The 15,497-nt window shown below is 43.4% G+C and overlaps 2 protein-coding genes across 3 annotated transcripts in view; one reads left to right on the forward strand and one right to left on the reverse strand.

Annotated features, from left to right (window-relative positions):
• The first annotated feature begins 443 nt into the window (after nucleotides 1–443).
• On the forward strand, nucleotides 444–3,323 carry mars2 (methionyl-tRNA synthetase 2, mitochondrial). The gene is made up of 3 exons (XM_050042032.1): nucleotides 444–1,125; nucleotides 1,555–1,889; nucleotides 2,081–3,323. The coding sequence occupies exons 1-3, from the start codon at nucleotides 837–839 to the stop codon at nucleotides 3,251–3,253; spliced, it is 1,797 nt and encodes a 598-aa protein (XP_049897989.1). The 5' UTR covers nucleotides 444–836; the 3' UTR covers nucleotides 3,254–3,323.
• Nucleotides 3,324–5,582: 2,259 nt separating this feature from the next.
• The window catches only part of med12 (mediator complex subunit 12), a 33,935-nt gene continuing 24,020 nt past the window's right edge, over nucleotides 5,583–15,497 (reverse strand). Inside the window, exons 26-43 of one of the 2 annotated variants that reach the window (XM_050042079.1) lie at nucleotides 14,842–14,978; nucleotides 13,988–14,167; nucleotides 13,559–13,630; nucleotides 13,054–13,220; nucleotides 12,744–12,905; nucleotides 12,332–12,533; nucleotides 11,910–12,019; nucleotides 11,625–11,760; nucleotides 11,062–11,211; nucleotides 9,818–10,180; nucleotides 9,560–9,701; nucleotides 9,238–9,452; nucleotides 9,015–9,089; nucleotides 8,438–8,667; nucleotides 8,151–8,346; nucleotides 7,769–7,978; nucleotides 6,131–6,212; nucleotides 5,583–6,012 (exon numbers count right to left, since the gene is read on the reverse strand). In XM_050042079.1, coding sequence (XP_049898036.1) covers nucleotides 5,975–6,012; nucleotides 6,131–6,212; nucleotides 7,769–7,978; nucleotides 8,151–8,346; nucleotides 8,438–8,667; nucleotides 9,015–9,089; nucleotides 9,238–9,452; nucleotides 9,560–9,701; nucleotides 9,818–10,180; nucleotides 11,062–11,211; nucleotides 11,625–11,760; nucleotides 11,910–12,019; nucleotides 12,332–12,533; nucleotides 12,744–12,905; nucleotides 13,054–13,220; nucleotides 13,559–13,630; nucleotides 13,988–14,167; nucleotides 14,842–14,978 — 2,867 coding nt within the window. In that variant the 3' untranslated portion in view covers nucleotides 5,583–5,974. Of the gene's footprint in view, nucleotides 6,013–6,130; nucleotides 6,213–7,768; nucleotides 7,982–8,150; nucleotides 8,347–8,437; nucleotides 8,668–9,014; nucleotides 9,090–9,237; nucleotides 9,453–9,559; nucleotides 9,702–9,817; nucleotides 10,181–11,061; nucleotides 11,212–11,624; nucleotides 11,761–11,909; nucleotides 12,020–12,331; nucleotides 12,534–12,743; nucleotides 12,906–13,053; nucleotides 13,221–13,558; nucleotides 13,631–13,987; nucleotides 14,168–14,841; nucleotides 14,979–15,497 lie in introns of both variants that reach the window. The other variant, XM_050042078.1, reaches the window with a different exon arrangement.

Genomic DNA, 15,497 nt, shown 5'->3' on the forward strand with positions numbered 1-15,497 from the left:
ACCAAATGCACAGATGATGCCCTACTATCTAGGATTTTATTTTTTCTATATGCCTCTAACCATCACCACCATCTTATTCCTGTGGCATCAAGAATGACAATGTTTCCTGCTTCAGGCTAAAAAAAAAATGTGTGCACATTTAATGTCTGAAACAGGAAATCACAAACTGACACTTCTCAGGAAGACATCACGAAGCACATGTGACTTACATGTTGTCATAATTAATTTGCCCAGCCTTGGTCTGTCACACTCTCTTGTTCTGCTGTCCTCTATTATTCCAATAAAGTTATTAAAAAAAAACAAACAAAAAAAAAAAACACTCCCCATACATTCATTCACCAGCTTCTACCGTAAACATTTTGGTGCTTGACTAATTTCAAACTTCATGTGAAGTTATTTATCAAATCTGAAAAAGTAAATAAAACTGACAACTTCCGTATAACATTGCAAAGAGAGCCCTCGTAATCTGATTGGTTGTTGGTGTTCGACGCGCACCATGCAGCGTTTTGATTGGCCGAATTATTTGTTGTCTTCAGAAACCGGAAGCAGCGCTAACCTTGATATGCGAGCAAAACACACGTGCTGCTAGGTTATTAATTAAGCTTTAGATTAAACGATAATGCCAATTTAATCGATAATATTTACCAGGACGACTATAGGATCTTTCAGTATTTTACCGACAGTGATTACGGTTCTCTGCTGATATTTTAGTGTACGAAAACTCTGTCTTTTAGCTAGCTAAATCAATGGCTAACACTTGACTTACCACATCTTTACTGCACTCCTTGGACTCAAATATCTTCGGTAGACTTCATGTGGACGTCCCCTTCTCTCCAATGATGAGGACCCCTTTTCTGTTTGTCACCAGAAGCTGTCAGGCTGTTCACAGGCTGCAACAAAGCCCATTTTTCTCACCGGTTTCAGCTCTGTCGAGACACCAGAGGATCTCTGCGTTGAGATACACGAGCACCCACTTCTGCAAAGACGACAGGAGCTACTACATAACCACTCCCATCTTCTATGTCAACGCTTCTCCTCATTTAGGACACCTATATTCAGCTGTGATAGCTGACTGCTTACACAGGTACAAGCTGCTGCAGGGCTTCAACTCAAAGTTTGCAACAGGTAAATCCTCCATTGACCAAAATATGAGTAGTTGACAGTTGGTGCTGTCGAGGGTTGTTTTCTTTTGTAGATTAAAGTCATTGTAAATCTTATATTATGAATCAGTGCACAGCAATTACAATATGTGTGTAAATATGACATTCCTAATAGAAGCAAAGAGATTGACAGACAATTGGAAACTATTTTCATAGTCAATAAAGTCATTTTTCAAGCAAAACTTTTGTTAGTTCCAGCTTTTAACAGATGAGAATTGCTGTTTCTTCTCTTTTATATCATTGTAAATTCAATACTTCTAGGTTTTGGACTGTTTATCAGACAAAACAAAGAATTTTAATGGTCACTTTTATCAAATTTTGCCATTTTATAGACAATAAATCAATATTCTCAGCAAATAATAATAATAATATGCCCCATTATCTTGCATCTCAGGTACAGACGAACATGGCTTGAAAATCCAACAAGCTGCTGAAGCTGCGGGAAAAGACCCCCTGACCTTCTGCACAGACGTGTCTGAGAAATTCGAACATCTCTTCGGCAGCTGCAACATATCGTATACAGACTACATAAGAACCACTGAGCAGAAACACCGTCATGCTGTGGAGCATTTCTGGTCAGTGCTCAGGAACAAAGGGCTCATTTATAAGGGGAGTTACGAAGGCTGGTACTCCACCCAAGATGAAAGCTTCCTCACGGCGTTGCAGGTGGCCGATGCTTTGGACTCTCAAGGGAGAGAGATCAAGGTATCGCAGGAGAGTGGCCACAAGGTAATTTGAGCGAACATTAGGATGATAGCACAAGTGTGATTTAGTGGAGATGAATGAGTGTACACTTTAAAAGGCATGAGCGGTTACCAGGCAGGGAGGGTGCCATTGAGTTGCATCATGGTAAATGTAGAACCTTGTGTTTTTTGTTGCTTTTAGGGACTAACTTCAGTCACATCTCTACTGTTTTACAGGTGGAGTGGATGAAAGAGGAGAACTACATGTTCCGTCTGTCTGCGTTTCGGCCTCAGCTGCTTGACTGGCTCAGAGAGAATCCTCGGGCCGTACAGCCTGAGCATTTCTACCAGTCTGTCCTCCAGTGGCTGCAGGAGGACCTCCCTGACCTCTCTGTCTCCCGGCAGAGAAGCCGCCTCCAGTGGGGCATCCCGGTGCCAGGCGACGATGAACAGACCATCTATGTGTGGCTAGATGCTCTGGTGAACTACCTCACAGTAGCTGGCTATCCAGATAAACATGACCAGTGGTGGAACGTGGCCCACCACATTGTCGGAAAGGACATTTTAAAATTTCACGCCATCTACTGGCCAGCTTTTCTTCTAGGGGCCGGACTGCCGCTGCCACAGACGATACATGTACACTCCCACTGGACAGTAGGAGGAAAGAAGATGTCTAAGAGTTTAGGTAATGTTGTAGATCCTCTCGAACGCTCACAGATGTTCACAACTGATGGTATGAGGTATTTTCTTCTGCGTCAGGGTGTCCCAGACTCAGACTGTGATTACACAGACAACAAAGTTATCAAGCTGCTCAACGCAGAGCTCGCTGACTCTCTGGGTGGTCTGCTGAACCGCTGCACAGCTCCAGCTCTTAACCCAGCTCAGGTCTATCCCCTTTTCTGCCCTCAGTCGTTCCGAAGGGAACAGGGAGGCAGGGCTGTGGTTGAAGACTACCACATGTTGGATGCTGTGAAAAATCTCCCCGCTGTGGTGGAGCAGCACTATGAGAGCATGCATGTGTACAAAGCTCTGGAGGCCATCAGTGCCTGTGTGAGGCTCACCAACGGGTTCGTTCAGCGTCATGCACCTTGGAAGCTGGACAGATCGGACAGTAAAGACCAGCGCTGGTTGGACACCATCATCCATGTCTCCCTCGAATGCCTGAGGATTTATGGCACACTCCTCCAGCCAATAGTGCCAGAGATTTCTAACAAGCTGCTGTCCAGACTTGGGGTGCAACCAGGCGAGAGGAGCTGGGCAGACGTGAACTTCCTGCCGAGGTATCAGGGAATGGACTGTCCCTTTGAGGGGAGAGCGCTAGGATCTGACTCTGGTGTGCTTTTTAGTCGCTTGGAAAGTGAGAAGACAGATAAACAGAAACCTACGAAAACAAAAAAGGCAGCAAACTAGACATGAGAGATTGTTTTATATATTTCCCTGTTCACCACTTCAGTCAATAAAGAAATAAAAAATACTGTGGCTGTTTTCACTTCATCTTCTCAAGATCTGTTAAGATGGTAACAACTCTGCTTCGTCAATATGTCCCACACCCTCCCTTTTATTTTCCTATCAACTGTCAGGGGCCCTGTATCGTCGAAGGTCTAGTGTGTAGGATTTAGTGGCATCTAGTGGTGATGTTGCAAATTGCAATCAACTGAAACCTTCCATGTGCCGAGCGTGTGCAACTGTGTTGGCTGATGCAAATGACCCAATCTAGAGCCAGTGTTTGATTTGTCCATTCTGGGTTACTATTAAAACATGGCTCACCCCATGAAAGAGGACCTGCTCCATATGTTGATATACGTCTCTCTCGAAGGTGATGAAAACAATTCTTAATTTTTAAGTGATTATACACTAAAGAAAACAGAATTAGGAATATTAGATTCCATTTCTGCCAATAAATCCCCCTAAATCCTACACACTGAACCTTTAACAGTTCGATTAGTGAGTTAAATTTGATGACATCACATCATAGCAGGAAAAGCCCACGAACACCGTCATTTGAAATGGAATCAATTAATGGCCAATTAATCAGCTCAACAGGAGATGTAATAGTTGTCATAATTTAGAATCACGAGACTTTGACCATGTCACTTTAAACTTGTCTCGCATAGCAGACCTATTTTCATGCTTTGTTTTAATGATATCATAATTCTTCGTACACTTAAAACTAATCCTAACAAAGCACCATGCCCAGGATGAACAACAGTGACAGAAGCAAACTTTTTTTTTTTGGATGAACATTGGGAGGCAAATCCCTAGGATTAAGATAGCACCACATAAAACATTAAAAGATGTAATGATGTGATAAAAGTATTGACAGGTGCATACAAACTTACCCCCTCCAAAATAGTCTCCAATGAGTTTACAAAAATGTAATGGAGGGAATACTTCTCATGTGAAATTGAAATGGGAAGCAGAACGGATTACTGATCTGCAAACCTCCACCAGCTCCAAAAGATGGAGAGAATTTGGCTGAAAGAATAGATTTTTTTTCACACCATATACAAACAATCAGGGAAACAACAGCACTGCTGGAGACTCTGGGCAGGCAAATGCCAATCACTCACATATATTTTGGTCATGTATGAAACTACAAACATTATGGGATGGGATTATCCTGATTCTTGAGAGAGTTTTAGGTTACAAGATCCAAAGGGACCCACGGATTGTGTACCTGGGATTAATAACAGGACGTTATTCATTAAAAGGATGCTTATCTGTTCAAAATCCATATACTGGCATGCAAAAAGGCCAGCACTAGGACACATGACCCTCCAACTCCAAGACAATGGATAGACATTGTAGATTTGTGTACTTGTATATTCCATGGGGAAAATACCTGACCTTTCACCTGAGGACTAAAGCAAGGACACGTGTGCAGCGCTGGGATAAATTGACAGACTATAAGAGAAATGAGGCATTGTTTAGTCAGGTGGTCTGAAGACATTTATCAAAAAGTTGTAAACGAAGGCAGTGGTCCCCCCTCCAATGTTTTGTTAATTGAATGATTGAAAAATTAAAGTTTAACAAAAGAACATTAAAAGGCGTTTCGCATGTAGGTTGCTAGCTTGAAAATTGTTGTTTTATGCACAGCAATACAACAAGCGTGAAGATAGGAATGGCTATGTAAGACTAGTTTTACGTAGCAATGGGGAATTTAAAAACGGCCAAACAGGTGACGGAAAGTGAGAAGAATTCCGTCTCAAACAGGGAGCCAATGGCGGACTTTACACGCAGTCTACATCCTGCGAGTCAGACTAGTTACTCTCGTGTGCAGGATTTAGTGGCATCTAGTGGTGAGGTCACAGACTGCAACCAACTGAAACTTCTCCCATGTGCCAAGCATGTTGAAGAACTATGGTAGCCAACGCAAAAATGCAAATGGCCCTATCTGGAGCCAGTGTTTGGTTTGTCTGTTCTGGGCTACTGTAAAAACAACATGGAGGACTCCGTGGGAGAGGACCTGCTCCATATGTAGATACAAATAGCTCATTCTAAGGTAATGATGACACTCTTCTTAGCTTCCGGTGATTGTACACTGATAAAAACATAGTTCGGAATATTGTATTTCATTTCTGCCACACACCAAACCTTTAACACTGACTTATTTTTTTTCGGATGACAGCAAACTTGTCTGATAGAACAAATCCTTTGATCCCCACTTCATCATTAAATAATTTCATTGACACTTTTAAAATACAGTATACAAGCAGCCAACACAAGTACAAGACATAAAAACTGACATGATTTTTTTAATGAGAAATACACGAAACTGAAAAAATTGTACAAATTGAAATAAAATAAAAAAAATTGCATTATTCTTATAATTTCTGGTACTTTTTTACATAGACTTTTCCATTATTAACCATTATCTGTTTACTTCAGAGCAGGATCCCTCTTCTTCGATAATCCATAATTACACGACTGAAGTCAAGATATTTTCTGATCGTCGCCTCAGTGGTCGAGATGGAATTTGGTTCATCGGTTTGGTGGTCCTTTGTGCCTAGAACAGTCTCCCCTCCTATCGGCCTACACGGGACTGGACACATTCATCTGCCAATCTACAGAGCTGGGCCTCGCCACATAACGAGGGGCCTATTCTTCACACACTACTAAGAACAAGCACGATCAGTAATATGAGTTGGTGCCCTGTCCTGGTTGTGTATCTGAAAAGAGTGGGAAAGTTTTATTATAAACATGAAATCTGTGCATCATTACAAAGAGATGGAAATAATGACAGCACAAAGATGGGGCGGAAATGACATTTCAAAGTTTGTGACTCACTTGAAAGTTGTTGTTGCAGCTGTCTGACCAGAGCTGCAGTCTGCTGCTGCTGTTGAGTCTGTTGCATTCCCTGGCGTGGGAACTAAAACACAGACATACATCATCATTACAGCAATTTCTGATGTTTTATACATCGCATATATGTAACATTACTAACAGTCATTTTGCAAAGTGCATACCAGATCAGTCCCTGACATTTTAGGCAACCAGTGATGTTGATTCCTTGTAAAACGCTATCAGTATTCATGCAGAGTTTTCACCAAACTTCTAATGGGGCATTTAAGGAGGCAACAATGTCTGCAATTTTAAGAACTGGCCACCAAAAAAACATCTCATTTACAAGCAATACATGATGACTTTCAAACTTGCATTTCTGGGTGTCAGAATGTCTTCAACGCACCAACAGGAAGCTACCAAAATGATCCCAAAACAGTCGGTATAAGGCGGGATTTATACTTCTGCGTCAACGCCGGAGCCTACGCCATTGCCTGACATGCACCTCCCCAGAAATGTAACTACACGTCGTAGCGACGCAGACCTCCTGATTATTTGTGTAAGATTAAAACCATGTTCCTCAGTGGAAACAAAGCTTTTATTTACTTTTATTTCCCAGATAAAAAACAGTAAATCGTGAAGACAATAAAGCCTCCACAAAATAGAGTTTTAAGTCCTGTGTGTGATTTATCCTGGCTTCATATGAGTAGAGGAAATCTCTGCTTGTCGCTAGGCTAATTTATAGAATGTAAAATGCCATAGGCTTGTAATAACGTTGGCATGTTATATTTGTTTGGAAAACATGTTTAGTATAAGACAGTTGTTTTGTCAGTGAACCTTGTGAGTTGTAATGGAGCTGAATTTTCCATGTTACCTTTGTTAAATGTTGCTGTTGTCCCTGGCTTCATATGAGTAGAGGAAATGCCCGCTAGCCGCTAAGCTAATTTACACAATGTAAAATGTCAAAGGCTCATGCTAATAACATTAGCATTTTGTATTTGTGGGGAAAATGTGTCCAGCAAAAGACAAGTGCTTTGTCTGTGAATGCTGCGAGTTATAGTGAAGCCGATTTGTGTACTTGTGTTTGTGTTTGTTTCCAATCAACTCAACTTTACAGCCCTTCACAGAAATCCCACCACCGCCTAGAGTTTTGGAGGTGTAACTGCAGAGTGACACAGACACACCACAAGTATAAATGCTCACAACAGTGTAGGCTGCGGCGTAGGGTCTGCATAGAGCTGACGCACAAGTATAAATCCGCCTTAACTTTGACGAAACTAAAAACATCTAACTGTGCATTTTTGTTCTTTGAAGTCTCTGCAGGCTGATTTTTATAAAGTACTAATAATAAATAATAAATAATAAATGGAAACTTGGGGCTCCCTGGACATAAGAAACTTTAGCTTAAAAAAGTACACAGTGATGCACACACATATAATTGGGTAAAACATGCAAAACTACTAGCATTATATTTCAATGTAAAGCATAGATTAACACGTCTACAATAATAGTGACAGATGATCAATTAAAGTCCGTATAGTAAAGCTTTCTGCGACAGACATGAGACAATGAAAACACATCTTGAGCTTTTATCATACTAGCACCTGGACTAATGGCGGTCCCTGTCACCTAGACTGGACTTACCATGGGTTGCTGTGGGGGCAGCGGCTGCATGCCCAGGCCCTGGTTCTGTTGCTGTCCTGGTGGCGGCACCGCTGACACCTGCTGCTGCTGCTGCTGCTGCTGTGGAACCTGTTGTTGAGGAGGAACCTGCTGGGGCTGGACCTGTTGTTGCTGCTGCTGCTGTTGTTGTTGTTGCTGCTGCTGTTGTTGAACTTGTTGGGCCTGCTGCTGCTGCTGTGATAACGTCAGAAAGATATGATGGTTATTGTTTGGGGAGCACACTGTCATTTTGTATCTTTTATCAAAGCACTCTTAAATATAATAATTTCTACTGGGAAAAACTTTATAAACTCAGCCAAAACATAGCTGAAGACCTGGATAAACTTTTGATAAAGTGACATACTCTGAGTGCTTGTTGTCTGAGGTACTGCTGCTGTTGCTGTGCTGCCTGTTGCTGCTGCTGTTGCTGCTGCTGCTGCTGCTGCTGCTGTTGTTCTGCCAGCATCTGATTGGGCCTCAGGCCGGGATGGACGCCTTGGGCTCCCATGTGACTGAGACTGTGCATGATGGCATTCTGCTGGATGGGCTGGTGGGCAAACCTGAGGGTTACAGAACAGGAAGAAGACATGTAGTTAGCAAAGACGCAAACCTTATAATGTAATGCAGCCTTCCTTGCAGCACAACACTGACCTCTGTGTGTTCTGCATATTGTGTGCGTAGCCTGGAGCCTGCTGGTGAACGTAACCACTGGGCCTTTGCTGCATTTGCCGAAGAGGATCCACCACAGCTGGGTTGGTTCCAGGATGGGTGCCCTGGAAGTTCTGGTTCCCATAGGAGGGAGGAACTATACCACCACCTTGGGACGGATGCTGCTGCATCCCCATGTGTGATCCGTATGTGGTATAGCCCTGAGATATGTTCTGCACAAAAAGACAATGTTCATGATTAAAACCAAGACGGAGAAGGAGACTATTGTTGATTTATTGATAGTGTCAGAGTCAGGATTTATTTAGTAAACCCAAACAAGACAAGTACACATTGTAAAGATATTTCTGTGTGGTTCGCGAACACTGATGGGGACATGATGAACAGAATCCTGTTTCAACAGCGTTTTAAATTCTAGAGCATTAGAGTGTATAAAAAAAGGTGTCAGATGACAAATGTTTTCTGAGAATAGAGGTGTCAGATGACAAATGTTTTCTGAGAATAGAGGTGTCAGATGACAAATGCATTTCATGGCAAAACAAAACAACAAAAATAGACTTACCTGAGATGCCTGCATTGACGTATACGGTTGGTTAGGTGTTATTTGTCTTATCTGCTGCCCTATCATGCTCTGATTCTGAAAAGAGAGACAACAAGTCAGTAAATAGTTACGATTCAATGTCCTGTGCCGAGAGTAGAGGGATTCCTGGTACTTGGAACAGAATCAACTGTCCCAACTCTGCTCCATCTTTATAGCTCCTGCTTCTCAGTGTGGACTGACTCACCAGTCTGACCTGTAGCTGCTGCCGCAGTATCTGGCCCTGTGGCATGGTAGGCTGGGGCTTATAACCCATTGGGTATTGCTTGTCCAGTCCCATCATGCCCGGCATGCTCCCCTGCATACCCGGCATCATGCCTGGGTAGTTGGGCCGAGTGGGCATCATTTTGTTCATTGGTGGGTTGCGCACAGGTCTGTATGGAGGTTCTAAACCTGGACCTCCTGTGGAGACACAAATCACAAAGACCATATTCAGAGAGTGTGTGAGATGTGTGTCATACTCCTACTGATGAAGACGATAATGATGAGAGAGCACGCTATGGATTGACCTGGAGGTAGAGGCTGGTTCTGTGTGTACATGCTCATGGTCTGCTGGCTGTAAGGTAGCCTGCCATATGGGTGGTTCTGCATCAGGTCAGGAGGCATATTAGTCCCATAGGTCACACCGCCTGGTGTACGGTTCACATAGTCCTAATGAGAAAGAGAGGAAAAACCATACTTTTAAAATCTGTCTGTAGCAACTTGCGTCCAGGAAATAAGGTCAGTAAAATATTATCCTAATATCATAAATGACAGACATGACTGACCTCTGTCTTTGCTGGAGTTTTCTTCTTCTTGTTGGACTTCTTCTTGTTTGAGTCAGTGGGCACGGCGGGCACGCTCTTCTCCGGCTTCACCGGCTCGATCATCTTCTTCTCTTGTTCGTGGGAGACGGGAGTCAGGGGCTCCTCCTCTTCAGGGGGCAGGGGCAGCGGCTCCAGGTAATAGCTACGAGGTTTGGGCTTCAGGTGGGTGTGGTAGAGAAGGAAACGCTGCTGCTCTTCGAATTTGGTGACCTTGCGGTCCACACGCACCGTACCAAACCAGCCCCAGGAGAGAGGGGCCGAGTGTTTGAGACCCTCAAAGACATCCCAGGGAGAAATCTTCTGTTTGGTTGATACTTGAAGGCCCTGATGGCACAGAGACACAGCACTCTGATTTAACTTAAGATCAGCGTGTGCAGATATTACAGCATAATAATGCAAGTACACCCTTTCAAAAAGCAATGAATTTTTCCTTAAGAATTCAGACACTGGAATTGAAATATGATGAACACATTTTAAAGAAAGTAATTGACATCTGTTAATTTAAGATACAAGATGGTATGTATAAAATTATAGTTCCTTGAAATGAGTAGCCCAAAATTAATTAATACAAAGTCTGGCCAACAAAACCAAGTGATGCCTCTTGCAACTAATGAACAAGCTTAGCGAAGCTCCAAGGACACCGCAGTTACCTCCACAATCTGGAATGTGTGCTGCAATCTGCTCCCAGGGATGGACGGCCTGGGAGCCAGGCAGTTTGCTGGTGGATTAACGGAGTGGAGGATGAAGTTGTTGGAGGGTGAAACTACAAACGAAAGACTTTTTGGCTCCTTGCCGGGGGTTGGCAAGCTAACAACTATATGGATTATGCCTCTTTCACTCAAAAAGTGTGACTGCAGGCTACAGGTAAGCTTTGCTGCGTCCTCTTTGAAGTGTTGTTTTCATTTTTCGTTGGATTCGCACAAGTAGGTGAGGATGGAGACAAACAGAGAGGGAGAATTGCTGCGCCCAAGTCTGGGATGGGAACCCTGTTGTTTATTCTGGCTAAATTAAACTAAAAATAAACTGCAAAATGATCAAGGTCATGTCCATATCTCGTACAATAAGTCCATTAATATTATTACCGTGACAGGCCAAGTGATAAACAACCTGTTATACAACTAAATATAGCGATACAAGTCCTACTGAACTGTGTGCAACTTTGCAGGTGGATGCTGAGTTACATCAGTGCGTGAGACACCACGTACCTCCTTCTCAAATCCAGCGATCTTGTTACCCTTCGTGTCTATCAGTGAGCCCTGAGGTTCACAGGTTATGACATCCCGGGTTTGCTTGGGCAGTGGCAGAAGCTGGCGGACCTTTTCCAAACTTTCCGACTGCCGATCCCCGAGCTCTTTCTGCGGAAATAAAATGGGTACACAGTGTTCATGAAAATGTTTCTGATAAGTGAAAAAGAGAAGTTGTTGCCTCACTCTTACATCAGCACAACTATTTACAATCTTAGTAATCAGCTACTGAAGACAGATGTAGTTAAAATAAACCATGGCTGTTTCTGTTTTGGAGGTGTGAAAGCCTTTTGTGCACAAGGTGAAGGTGCTCTCACTTTACTTTGTTACCCTTGTGGTCTGTTACATTTCTAGGTGACCTTTTCTGACTTCAAAGAAATGACTAAGAGGCTAACGGTCCTTGACTTTACAACACAACAAAACCAAGCTGACATCCATTATATGAGGATAGAGAAAATAATACATCTTAGAAGTAGGAGCCCATCTTCAGACTCAGCAGAGTAAGAGAAATGTGCTGTACTTACCCTGAGCTTCTTCACCAGGTTCATATACGCTCTTTTATTCTCCTCCATGCTGCCCTGAGAGATACTGGACATGTCAGCAGCCAGCGTGCCGTTAATCAGCACACTCAACATGTCCAACACTGTTGTGAAGAGCTCGCTGTTGGAGAGAAGCCAACGTAAGAGCCGGGCAGATCAAGTGACTGATAGTTGTACTGGCAACAGAGTTTGTGCTTAGAGATAACAACTGAAGTGTCCAATTAGAGGAATAATGTGTGGATCGCAGTTTCCTCTTTGGGCTACACTCACTTATTGGACTGCATGTCCACCGTGCCGCTGCTGATGATGTCGAGGAGTAGTACCGCCCACTCAGTGGTCTGCTGGGTGCTGCGCTGCACCGTGTCAAACATGCCACCCACCTTGTTAGGAGAAGAAAAATACAGTTAGGCCCCAGTCAGACAGAGCAGGTTTTGCAGTTTGCTGTGTCTTCTATTTTATGTTGCCAGGCAACCACCGAATCACCCGTCCTTAGCTTAACTGCTACTTTGCTGTGAAGTAACCCAACAGATCTGTACTTTAAAATCTGCATCAAAAATTAAATATAGTAATGATGAAAAATAGTTTTGGTTTTATATTCTGGACAAATCATTTCTGGTCTTAAACAATACAGTCAGTCAATAGTCAGTGATGCTGTACTGTGAATCTGATAGTGGTGATCATGAAGTCCTTACAAGATTCAGTCGTAGTTTCAGAGCCTCGTGCATCATTTGCTTCGCCTTGCAGTCGTCCTGGTACTGGTCTTCTCTCCAGTTGGTGACAATCTGCTGCACTTGGCTGTAGAGGGAGGTGAGAAGGCCTTCCCTCTGTTCATCCTGCCCCTTCAGGCAGGTCAGCACCAGAGACAAGAATGGCTGCTGGCTCAGCAGAGACATACTGAGGAGAGAAGAAATTTAATGAAGAGGAAATCATTTTCAGATGGCTGGCTGATTTTGTTTTTCTGGCTTCCATAGCCTGTGTGAGTGGCACATAATGTATTTACCCATTCTTAACACAGTTTGTCAGACACTAGCAAAGGGTTTTCACCTTGTAGCATGACCAGATTAAATCTGATTTATTCCAGAATATAAGAAACATGCCACTTACCTTTTCTGCTTCTGTCTGTCCCTCTCCTTGCGTGAGGAGGAGCCCAGGTGCTGTCCCTTCTCCAGCTCCTCTCCCGCTGCCTTCAGCACATGGCCCTGCACTGAAGTGGGCAGCTTGGCGATCAACGGAGCCACCAGCCACACACCTGACCGCTCTGATGAGCTGCAGCACACAGTGCAAACCAGAAATGTTAGATTCAAATTTGAAGAATAAACCAAAGAAAAGGATGACAAATGTTTCAGGCCAAAGCCTCTAAGATGAAGGAGATCATGTGTAAGAAAGACGTTAGAGGAGATAGAGAGATCCACACCTTAAAATCGGCTTCATCTTGCTCGTGGTGCTGTTGTTGTTGTTGGATGCCGAGCCACCTTGTGCCGCTGCTCCATTCCCTGAGGGGTTATTGGAGTTCATCTCAGCTGATTTCTGGAACACCTCTATGGTGGCCTTGGCTATGTTCTCCAAGAGCGAGTAGAGCTCCTGGTGGACAAAAAATTAGGAATATTCAGATTAATTTGACAAAGACTACACATATTCCCTCTGGCCACGGGTATCGCTACTGTAGAGGGATGAAAAAAAGGTAGAGATGCACTGAAAATCTGGGGCGACACAGATGTTAAAAATAACAATGTGGCCAAAAGCCGATACTGATGGGGTTTATTTTGTTGTTGTTTTTGTTATTTATTCTCTCTTTTGAACCCAGTAAACAAAGAAATCTTGAATATCAAAAAATAATAATAGTATATAACCTAATATAAACTTCTGCATGAAAAAAAATCAGCCCATCCCTGTTAGATGCACTTAAAACAGCAACTTACATTGTTAGTGCTCTGTTTGATCATCAGCTGCAGCTCCAGGGACGACTGTCTCATTGTCCATTGGTCCATGTTCTATAAAGGAGAAAAAAGTACTGTTAGTCGTATACATTTTTTCCAGTTATGAGTATGCACATTTAATGGCACTGGTAAGATGTTTCCTCAGCTCCTACTTCAGCCAGGAGAGGGCAGCAAAACCACACTGCTCTGACTCAGAAAGACCATTTGATAGAAGGTTGTATTGGATATTATATTTGAGAGAATAACAAAACAAGTTCAAGGCCGATCCACTTCTTTTTAAACCCGACTCATAATAGATGTACTACTTCAACCAAAGAGTCTTTATTGACTTAAAAATAGACGATTCTCAGGCACGAACAAAGACACTGAAGTACATTTTAAGCACTGTGCAAATGTCTGTGTATTCTCGACCTGAAGGATGCGTTTGATGCGCTGCCTCTGAGGGTTGTCACCATCATCACTGTCCAGCTGGCGATGTGGATAGCAAATAAGCTGCAGTAGCCGTTGGGCCTGAATGTTCACCAGAACCGGGTCCTGGAGGGCACTGCTGTCCTCAGACAGAGACTTGAGGCAGCGCTCTCCAACCCATTCCTGCGAGACCGAACAAGAGGGGAAGCAGGGGGAGAAGGGAAAAAGTGGCAGAGTGGGAAATATGACAGAGGTCAACAACTTCAGAGATCCTCAAGCTTGAGTACAAGTATCATGAACTCATGAGTCATGCAAAACCAGCTCAGCTGGGTGGGTGGCAAAAAAAACAAGACAAGGGATATTTCTCAGAATTAGAACTGCACATGTCAGAGCAGGGGAGAAAATGTGTTTGAAGTCTCTTGAGGTCTCAGAGCATGTCCAGCCCTCTGAGCGGCTGCCAGCTCCGTCTCTGGCCTTCATATCTATGTGGCATAAGTGACATCTGGTGCAGAAAATGATCTCATTCATGCAATCGCGTTATGCATCTTTGGCTTACTGAATTTACAAGTCGCTCAGAAAAGCAGGAGCGCTTACGTGAGCAAAAATAAAATCTCTGCTTCTACGTGCGTTCCCACAAAAGCTTTCAGACAGAAAATACAACCCTGCTGATTATAGTGAGCATGCACAGACAGCATGCGTCCATAGCTCTGCCTGGTGTAAAGATATTGTTGCAGATACATCAATTAGATACCTCAGTGCCTTCATTTTCACTCTCTCACACCGACAGACTGTGTGAACCGCGGCTAGTGATTTCATTGCTTTGATATTATTCAAACTGTTTCCACTCATATCCTCACCTGCTGGCAGATCGTCTTCAGAACATACTTTGCATATACATCCAAGCTGGCTGTTTCTATGGAGACGTTGCGCCCCTCAGATATGTCGTCCAGGCCAGCAGGGTGTGACAGTCCTGAGCCTCTTAGCTCAGCATCACCTGAAACAACACGGAGAGACCAGTGAAACCAACCAGTACAATCTATCACATCTACTCCAAAACCTTCATACGTAATTGACCTTTTGCTAAGCCCCGCCCCTTTGTGATGGTCAGACAAGCTGTCAGAGCTAGCAGCACACTGTAACTAACTGCACTCCCTGAAAATATATTATCATATATTTGAAAAATGAAAGAGTGATTCCAGAGAGAAGCAGACAGAGGGGTCTACAGTCTGTGTTTGAAGGATATTTCCAGGATGTCAAACTGACTCAGCAGCAACAACAGGTTAAAAAGACAAAGATAGTTAGAAGCTAAAGCCGAACTATAGACTACAGATCACAGTGTAAAAGTGAACCACCACATCACTGCTGATCGCCACACAAGACAATGAATATAAGGGGAACTTTGCTGATATTGAACCAGCTGTGTGGCATCACAGTGTGTGCAGATGAACGGTGTTTGGCTTCTCCCCCGTGCTGCTGCCAGCACCCGGACCTCCACCGCAGGGATCTCTGGGGG

This window comes from Epinephelus moara, chromosome 4, assembly GCF_006386435.1.
Source record: "Epinephelus moara isolate mb chromosome 4, YSFRI_EMoa_1.0, whole genome shotgun sequence".
Lineage (NCBI taxonomy): Eukaryota > Metazoa > Chordata > Actinopteri > Perciformes > Serranidae > Epinephelus > Epinephelus moara.

What these genes read in the sequence shown, in the direction of transcription:
- mars2 (XM_050042032.1), top strand. Translation starts at nt 837, where the DNA reads ATGATGAGGACCCCTTTTCTGTTTGTCACCAGAAGCTGTCAGGCTGTT. An exon ending in CAACTCAAAGTTTGCAACAG is followed by an intron (nt 1,126 to 1,554) that starts GTAAATCCTCCA and finishes CTTGCATCTCAG; the next exon opens with GTACAGACGAACATGGCTTG. An exon ending in CGCAGGAGAGTGGCCACAAG is followed by an intron (nt 1,890 to 2,080) that starts GTAATTTGAGCG and finishes ACTGTTTTACAG; the next exon opens with GTGGAGTGGATGAAAGAGGA.